The sequence below is a fragment of the Hylobates moloch genome, unplaced genomic scaffold (genome assembly GCF_009828535.3).
Source record: "Hylobates moloch isolate HMO894 unplaced genomic scaffold, HMol_V3 SCAFFOLD_18, whole genome shotgun sequence".
NCBI lineage: Eukaryota > Metazoa > Chordata > Mammalia > Primates > Hylobatidae > Hylobates > Hylobates moloch.
Genome location: NW_026652293.1, coordinates 15,927,783 through 15,937,481, shown reverse-complemented (window position 1 = coordinate 15,937,481; position 9,699 = coordinate 15,927,783). Strand labels below are relative to the sequence as shown.

Below are 9,699 nucleotides of genomic sequence, written 5' to 3'. Positions count from 1 at the left end.
CTCGTTAGCTGCTTTAAAAGCCCATTTTATTTCCGCAGCGGGCCCGGTGGTGAAGGCAGAAGGCTCAGTCCGTCCGCCTCCACCTGCTACCCCGGCAGCGCGAACCGACCGCACGCAGCGGTGGCCACGAGCTGCCCAAGACCAGCTCGCCGCGCCCAGGCCCGCGTTAGTCGCCCCTCCTGGCCCCAGCGCCGGGTGCTCCGCCTCCCAAGGCCGGCGGCGGCATGGCGGCCAGGCAGCTCTGGGCACGGGCGGGTCCCGCGCTCTGGAGGCAACCTTCCGCCGCCTCGCCGCCAGCACCTCTCTGGGTACGAGCTGGGTTCCGACAGCAGCTCAGCTTAACCCTCTGCCCTGCTAACGAGGGAAACTGCGGCGGCTCCGCGCCCAGCACGCCCGGTAGGCCGGAGAGAGCGGCGAGGCCTTCGGTGAGCGAAGAGTTAACCGCGGCGGAGCGACGGATCGCGGAGCTGCACACTGCCGCCTGCGCGGTGAGACTCTCTCCTGCCCGCCCCGCCCCGCCCCGCCCCGCCGCGGCCGCCCCGGGCTCGGCGCGCCTGCGCATCCCGGGCCTCTCCGGACCCGGAGGCCGCCCGGCAGAGGCAAAGGTTGCTGGACACCGGCGCGGTCCTGCCTCGGGCGACACGCGCGCACGCACACGAGCTTCCAGCCCCGACCTTTTCGCGGGAAAACTGGCCACAGTTCGCGTTCCAGACAAAGGGTTTATTTACCCTGTATCTGTCTTGGGTATGAGTGTGATTTGTTTTCCAATTAGCGTCCGAGCTAAACTCCGGTCGCAGTGTGGGACCCACTACCACTCTTTTGTGGTGTATGTGTGTGTGTTGCGGAAGGCGGTGTTAAGGAATTGATGGAGAAGGTGGAGGGACTGAGAAGTCACAACAAAAATGTGTTGTGTGTTTTTCTGCAGTGTCAGTTGAACACTTAGCCATCCAGTGATTCTTAGAGTGAAAAAAATAAGACATTGACACATTTATTTTATTTTTTCCATTGCCTTCTTATCCTTTCTCTTAACTGTTAACGGAGCATAGGGAACTACAATCTGGCATTTGTAGACACTCAGCTGTTTTCTCCTGTTTTGCGGATTGACAATTGTCTGTTAGTACCAGTATCTAAACTTCTCTCCCTTTACGCCTTCTAACACAGTCTGCGTGAGTTTAAAGGCAGCATGGTTTCCTTTACAAAAGAAACAGTGGGAAAAAAAGAGAAACTGACTATAACAAAGATAGAAAAGCAGTATGAAATGAACCCATTTAATAAGCTGTGTGTGTGTGTGCCTCCAGCACTTGATGGGACTAAGATTATGTGGTATGACTTGAGCCAAAGGGGTAGAGAAGAAAATCCCGGAGGTTGCCTAAAATTGACTTATTTAAATAATGACAGTAGGCCCTGAGAATCCACTGTCGGTCTGACCCATTCAAGTGCTGAAACTGAATAAAGACTCATGAGGAAGTGACTGGCAGCTTTTGATTGTTCTTGTTTATGCTGTCCTTTTAAAAATAATGTGTATAATTTGTTCTCATACTTCACTATATAGATATGGCGGATATTAAAGAAAAGTTTCATTCTCTTTAGAGCAAACACCAGTATCATGTGAAGAAATTTTCAATCAGTCTAGGGAAGGAAAGGAACTTTTTCTCACTCGGGAAATCCACACTTGTTTCATCAGTGTCAGTATCACAGGTTAAATGACTATCCAGGAGACCATAAATAAGCCCAGTAAATAACAAGCTGCTTGTTTTTCTTTTTCGACAAATCAGAGCCCCCTCACTATGATCCTTCTTCCAGCCTCAAGACAGATAGCTCTCTTACCTTTCTCCGGGTACCGATGCGCATCACTGAACATCTTGCTCTCCAGTCAAACTGTCATCACCCTTGCTTCATCTTTGTCTGTGGCCACCACCATTACGTGAAGCTCATTTACTGAGGACAAATTAAGTTTGTGTGGGCAGCAGCAAGCTCAGAGGTGCTCAATCAACACAGAAAGCTGTAGGGCAGGCGCATGCGCAGGAGCAATCTGTTAGGCTTCCAGGTTGCCAGATAATTGCCCTCAGAAGACTCCCAGAAGCTATGAAAAGTGAAAAGAAGCCTGCTACAGAGTTCCTAGTGTTGTTTTTGTTTTTCTTCCAAGTCTCCAAACACGAGCTTTGTAAATAAATAAAGAAATGAGGTCCTGACAATCGGTCATTCTAAGGCAGTGCTGAGTGCTCCTGATTTCATGTAATCTGCTTCTGTGGTCCCCCTGGATTTGGGAAGTCTCTCTCAGACCAGCCTTGGGATCTGCTCGGATTTCTGCCGCCCTGCCCTGCTCTAGCTTTGCTGGAATGCCTTAGAGTGAGGCTAGACTTCAACTGTACCTCTCCTTTTGCTACACACTTTATTCATGAAACATATTGGGTTAAAACCTCAACCGGAATAAAATATTCTGCCATTAAATAAGACACTGAAGAAGTTGTTGGTGGTTCATACACAAATGTGTTTGTCAGAAGACATGCAAGTTTCATGTGTATTTTAATGAAAAAAGCTCTGTACAAGATTGATGCACTGAGTTACTGCGTGGTAAAAAGGTTATACAAAAAGTCCATGGGAACGTTCCTCTACAAAAACCCAAGGCTAAGTAATATCACCCAAAAGACCCAAATCCACAGAAAACGTTATGTTATTTACTTTTCCCTTCCCACAAAGTACTTGAGGCACCGTTTTAAGTCATATTTGGATGTAGATAGAATATACTTCCTTGACATTTGAAATAGTACAATAGAAGTTTCTTTTGATCAAACTTGTGAAAGCAGTGAGTGTTAATATGTTAAAACAATACTTTTTTTCACTTAAAAATACAACTAATAACACACCAGCAAAAAAAAAAAAGTATAAAATGTGCAATGAAGTAACACATGAAGGTAAAGAAAGTGTTCAATAATAGCAAAGGTAATACTTTTCTATAAGGACCGTTGGTTTTGATTAGCACCTTTTCTGTAAGTTTAAATCATTATACACATATTTTAAGTACTGAAATTCCAACTGCAACTTCTGAGTGAAAGTTCATTTTCAGCCTCTTAAGCTCTTAAAATCATTTAAATCACCTGTTATTAAGCTTGTTACCTAGAAACCAAATGAAAAATATCAGAGCAGTGGCTACATAGTTATTAGGTACAGAGGAGTTCTTGTTTTTCCATCAACTTCTCATTTTTCTCAAACTGTATATTTTCTCCTTATGTCACATAAAGTTGGATTGTGTATAATGCTGGAGTGCATTTGGTCTTTAATTGCAAGTGCCACTAAAACTGCTGGGAAGAAGTTTAATATTGTTTAAAATTTTTCTGCTGTATTTTATGAGTAGACATTATTGTGAGGAGATATGATGAATATTGAGATTAATGAATTGTTTCATTTTATTGCACTTCAGGCTGGCCAGCTAAACTATGTGGATCCAGCTACTGGCTATGTGGTGCTCACACAGATTGCCCACTTGCAAAGAGGTGAATGTTGTGGCTCTGCTTGCAGACATGTGAGTAGCAATTCTCGCATTACAGCAGCAGTTTGCGGTGCTTCTGTAACTTCGTAAATACCTATTATTTGAACAACAAGTCAAATAAAAAAGCCAAATAGACCTGGAGTGAACTTTTCACAAGCTACTTTAGCCAACGACAATGAAGTCCTTAGTACCAACGTAGGACCTTTAAAGTTAATGGAATTTTGTAAAGTTTCACTGTGAGCATCAGTTCCTTGAAATGCTGTGATTTGAAATTCATGGGAGCTCTTTATTACAAGGAAACTTTTCATGGGGTTTCAAATAAGTTGTTTTCATTAGGCAAGTACAAAGAGGGCAGGAAAAGAAATCTAGAATGTTGCAAACTAGATCCCTCTTCTTTATTAGTCGAATAAATAGAAACTCGCCCAGCATTGAGAGGTAGGTTTCCTTCAGATAATGATTTTTTCTTTTCTTCTTTCCTTCCTTCCCTCCCTCCCTTTTTTCCTCTCTTCTTTCCATCTCTCTCTCTCTGTTCCCCTCCCCCCCCACCACCACCTTCCTCTCTCTGGTCCTTTCTGTGGCTCTTTTCCAGTCTGTATTTGAGATAACTGTGAAACTAGATTATACCGCACGTAGTGCCTGTACATTTCCTAAAATGTTTATTTCAATAGATACCTCTCTATGTTCACTAATTAAGATAAACAGACTTCTCCTTCCCTATTATAAGCAAAAAATAAATGGGAATGAGTTCTTCACTATTACTTTTTAAAGGCATAGTAGTGAGGTAAATTGTTACAGAGTCAAGATTATAAACAGTAACAACCTCTGTTTACAGAACACTTTGTATGTTTTGGTGCAAGGAGGTGTAATTTCCTTTAACTAGCCACTCTATAAAGAATAGACACTAAATGCATGTATTAACTGTAGCCAGGATTAAAAATTAAACCTTCCTTTTATGTATGTTCCTGTGCCCTTAGCTGTTTCTAATCAAATGCATAAGAGCTTTTTGTAAATTGAGGATTTGAGGATTTTCTAAAAGTGGATTTTTTGACAGTAAAATGCTTAAATTTGGAAGGATGCATTTAGGAAATGGTTCTTGGACTCTAATTAGGACCATTTGCCTGAGGTTGCCAATATTTTTATCTTAGTCGGCAGGACCTGATAGTTCAAGTGATCTATATAAAATTGTTAACAGTCTCTTTTTGTCACCATGAGCAGTGTGCTTTTTCGAGATGATTGTTAAATAATTTAATAATAATTTGTTTTATTTCTTCTGCAGTGTCCATATGGTCAAGTCAATGTTAAAGATCCATCTAAAAAGAAGCAATTCAATTCATATTTTTATGTTTGACAACAATTTCATCTCTGTTCCCTAACTGTGCTTGTATTTTTTTAAAAATAAAGCCCTAATTCAGAATTGCTGGGTTATTAGTACTTGAACACTAGTTTAATCCTAAATACATATATTAAAAGAACAGCAATAAAATGAAAAAGCTAACAAATGTTTGTGTGTTTCTGAAATGGCACATTGATAGTTATTTTCGCTTCATTATCAGACACATATGTTGAAGAAAGGAAATAATGGCTGTTCCATTAAATAAATAGTAGCAATCAGGTCACATTAGTAGCTCTTGGTTTTTCTTAGCCTCCATTCTACTGTTTTCTCATCAGTGTTAGCAATCCCAGGGAGGTTGCTGGCAAATAGAAGAGTTTTGATATATTCTTCATTTTATTTATATCTTGAGCTATACGGAGATGGATATAATATATCTTGCAGCATATGAGTGCCCAAGAAGTGCCATCCTGCGTCAAGAAATGCTCTCATCTTCCATCTGTTCTTTCAATAAAAACTTTAAATCATTTTGACTTGAGGGTCAGGCAGCTGAAGATGTGTCATTTAGACCATCCTTTCTTTTCTCCCCCACCCTTTCCTCCTGTATTTCTTTTGGCGCTTCCTAGGCAAATCTATCTTTGAACATTTTATTAGCTGTACACTTATTTCATTCACTGCAGTGATGCCCCTGGGCATCAGTCTCCAGCCTGAGTCAGGAGCTTACAAGAGCTTCTTTCCATACCTTCTCTGCTTCCTATGAGGACAGCAATCCCCAGGAAGCCCTTTGCTAACCAGTTGCAGCTGCTCAGAAAAATGAGGGTGCTTCCCACTTGGAAGACTGGCTTTGCCCAGAGCTGACTCCCAGCCTTCCCTCAGTGGAATCTGAAAGGTTCTAAGACATCTCAGGGGTCTGCCTCAGGTTCTGCCTGTGGCCCAAATAAGAGCTTTAGAAATCTTAAGCAAACAAAAGGTTTTGGTACCTTCTTCCACATTCAATTCAAAATAAAAGCCATTCTTAACCGTGAAATGAGCGAGAAGAAGCCCAATAAGGTTCTAATTTTCCTCTTGATTATGTCTTTTATTTTTAAATGTCAACTATTAAAATGTCTCTCCAAATTGTTGGCTTTTTTGGTGCCCTACTTTTGCTGGTGTTCTAACCATGGTGCCCTAAGTAACACTGCCCATGAGACCTGAGAGGTAACAGCAGGATGTAAGAGTGGTGTCTGTGGACTGGTACTGTCCTATCTGGAAATTACTTTCAGAGGAATAGGAGAAGGTGATCAGCATTATGATAATTGAAGCAGTTTTCCCGAAAAGCATAGGGATTCCTGGGAGCCAGTTTCCTTTCCATTTTTTGGTCAAGAAGCAACCAGCTAGTTCCATGTTTTCTGCTCGATTTGAAGATTAACAAGGCCATTTTCTATGTGGGGGATAGATAGTGTTTCTTTAGCAGCCCCCTCCCCCCGCAAGAGAGAAGAGTCTAAAACGTCATCTTTTTGGAGAATGGTGGAACGAAGAAAGGAAATTCATTTTGAAAAGGGGTCTGAGGTAAGACTGTTCTGAGAAAGCCCCTTAGCAGGTGGAAAGATGCCTCCTTCCTACCCGCAGCTCTTGCCTCTTCCCAGTGCACTTTCTGTAGTAGGAAACTGGCTGAAAAAGAAAGGATGTTTGTCACGGAGGACCCTTATGTGGGACGTTCGTAATTCTTATCGGCAATTCTTCCCTGGCAGAACTTCAAGCCTTGAGGGCAACAACAGCAAAGGAGCCGCTGGAGGGCTGCAGCTGGGACTAGGGAAGAGAGATGCTTATAGTCTTCCCTGCTCCTGGAGCCAGAAGGAGGGCTGAAGTTTGCTGTAGTTCTAGAGGGATGCATGCGAACTACATGTTAGAGGTGGCAGCGGGGGCGAGTGCTCCCACATTAAATACAATATGGCCACATAAATGGGTCTCCCTGTAAGAGCTTTAAGCTATATTGTATTCGCACATTGTAAAGTAAAATTCAGGTTTCTTATTAGGTGTGTGTATACAAACACATGTGGATGCCAAGAAATAGAGACTTACTTGGAGACTTTAGAGTTTAAATCAACTCTGGCGCTGCTTCACTTTCAAGGTTTCTGGAGACTCCTGCCCCAGGGTGCAATAAATCAAGGGAAAATGATTTTTAGATTGCTTCGTATGGGAAACGACCCAACGGAAACTGGGGAATCTTGTTGTGAGGGTTGCCAGGGTGGGGTGTGAAGACGGATTCCTGCAGCCTTGATGGTCGTGGCAGGTGGATCATGATGCACACTCCTCTCTCTTCAAGCGGCAGCACTGCCCCCACTGTTTATACAGAGCAGGGAAGAGAAGGGCTTTTATTTTTTCAAGTAAAATTTAAGGTTCCCAAACAGGGTGTGTTCGCCCTGAGAAGTGGAGGCGCTCTCTGGGCCTGGCGCAGGTCTTTGTTCCAGCGCAGCACCCCTTCTCCAAAGGCACTGGCAAAGTCTGTTCCGCACACACAGTTCCACTGTCAGAAATCTGCGGATCTTAGATTTGTCTCCAGACAAGGCTGGAGAAGAGAGCTCACTACCAGACAAATGGCAATTGGCATGTTGCCTTCCTATGAGCACTTTGAGATCCCACAGCCCCTGGCTAGTGCAAAAGGAACCTCGCCCTCCACTCCTTGCTGACACCTGCCATTTCATCTTTTCTAACATTCAAGCCATAGCTTGAGTTAGTGGATTGGATGTCTGTGGTGGAGGAGTGAAAAATCGGTGCTATTTTTTCATTACCATGCAAAAATTAAGACATAATCCTTGATGCCAAAACTATCCCCTCCCCTCATTAAAAAAGTAAGCTATTTAAGTCGGGGGTGGAGGGCAGAGAAAGTCTACATCCTTTTTGCCATGTCTGTGAAGAGCCTGATTTCTGAGAAAAAGGTTGTGGAAGAACCCGCAGCTGTCTTTAGCCAGAGACTGAGCTATCCCTGGAATGTCCAGCGTACCCTGGACCTCTGGATGCTCTGATGTGTGCTGGGATGCCCAGGGCACTGGGTTGACCTCTGTCCCCGCAAACAGCTTCGAGGTTGGGCTCACGACACAAAACGCACATATTCACGGCTTTCCTTCCTGACACTGCAGGCATAAAAGACAGTGTTAACCAAGGAATCATGGACTCTAGAGGAATTGGAAGATCCTTAACGACCACATCCTCCTAGCAGAAATTGTATTCTAAAGTGTGAGCTTTGGTGCACGTTTCAGTGTGCGTGTGCCTGCGTGTGTGTGTGTGTGTGTGTGCGTGTGTGTAGAATGCATGTCGTTACCAAATACCTAAAATGGTATTGGACCGCAAAGAGGTTAAACCCGGTTGCTTTCGACAGGAATGAGTTGAAAGCACCCGAGCGTTTTCGGGTGGGTATCGCCGTCCATCCATTCTATGGCCTCGCTGATGAGCATAGAAGATGAACCTGGGAGGACTGTCCCTTCCTGGCTGCGAAACCTGACCGACATAGGGGAGATTCTAGAAGAAAGAGCTAAGGAGGCCAGGGCAGAAAGAGGAAAGTCAGGTGTGGGGGAGATTAAAAGGTAAACTGGTGGGACTGACCGGGCTGGTGGGACTAGTTAGCGAAGCCAAGTGTTTGGGTAGGAAGAGAGATCTTGTAGGAGGTGCTCCGAGCGACATTCCGGGATTTGGGGTGAAAAGAGAAAGCCAGGGGGCTGAACGGTACCACTCTAGAGGCGGGTGAGTTATGTGCCAGGTTCCTTCGGATGTTCTCTACCCCTTGGGCCAGTGCGTATATCATGTGAGTGTGTGTGCGTGTGTGTGCGCCTTCGTTGGGTGGAACGAAAAGGAGTGTGTGTTTGTCTTAAAAATTAAACCGCTCCTGGTTTGTTCCTTACCGACCCTAAACTGTATGGCGGAGCTTGTGGGGCAGGCGTGGAGGCGGCGTCCACCCCCACGTGCCCCACATGCAGCAGCAATCCCACGCGGTTTTCGCAAGCGGCTGGGAGGCAAGCGGGCGTCCCCCTACCCCGCCCACCGCGCCCTGGACCCACGCCACGTACCGCCAAGGAATAGCTATGGTGGCACGTGGAGGAGGGGCGGGTAGGCAGGGCGGCACCATCACCCGGACCAGCATCTTGGAGCGGCCAATCTCACTGCTCATACTCTCCTCCCTACCGGCGCGGGAGCCTCCCCATCTCCGACTGTGAGGGGCGCACCGGGTGGGGGAATGGGTAAATAACCGCCCAAGGCCCAGCTTCCCGGTTCTCCCTCCACTTTCCCGCGGCCTGACTGCGCCCCGGGCAACACAGCCCGTCGGGAACCTGAGACCAGGTAATGTGGCCTCCGCCCCGTCCCGGGTCTGGCTGCATCCCCTCGAACCCTTGCCTGCCCGGGTCCAAGTGAGGGTTTTCTCCCGGAAGGTTGATCACCACCCCCATCCCCTAGCCGGGTCCCAGGAAGAAGAGATGCCCCGGCTCTCTCCTTGACCCGGCCTCGAACGCCGACCTCGAGCGCAGAATACTCCCCAGAGTGCTGGGTTCCTGATACCCAGCCCGGGAGCGCGGAGAGTGAAGGAGGGACCGGGAGGGGAAGGGGGGGAGGCGGTGGGTGAACAATCAATGGCTTAGCCTAGTTTCCCCGCAGGAGCTACCGCCCATTCACCGTCTATGCAAGCACCAGCTGGCGGCAGCATCTTTTAGGTACAAGCTGCAGGGAGGCAAAAGCTGGCTGGGGGGCCGGGAGCCCAGGGCACGCCGCGGGACTCAAGCCCCCCTGCTGCGCCCCAGCCTCAAGACGCTCTGGGCTTTATGAGGTTCAGTTACCGCCGAGTCCTCCATTAACACCTCCTCTGATTATTGAGAGGCTGGAAGGGCTGAACGCAACCTCAGAGCGTTTC

The 9,699-nt window shown here is 46.2% G+C and overlaps 1 protein-coding gene across 1 annotated transcript; it reads left to right on the top strand.

The window, feature by feature from the left end:
• Positions 1–204: 204 nt before the first annotated feature.
• Positions 205–4,904, top strand: CUNH1orf53 (chromosome unknown C1orf53 homolog). Its single transcript, XM_032137035.2, has 3 exons — positions 205–488; positions 3,422–3,523; positions 4,767–4,904. The coding sequence occupies exons 1-3, from the start codon at positions 225–227 to the stop codon at positions 4,836–4,838; spliced, it is 438 nt and encodes a 145-aa protein (XP_031992926.1). The 5' UTR covers positions 205–224; the 3' UTR covers positions 4,839–4,904.
• The last annotated feature ends 4,795 nt before the right edge of the window (positions 4,905–9,699 follow it).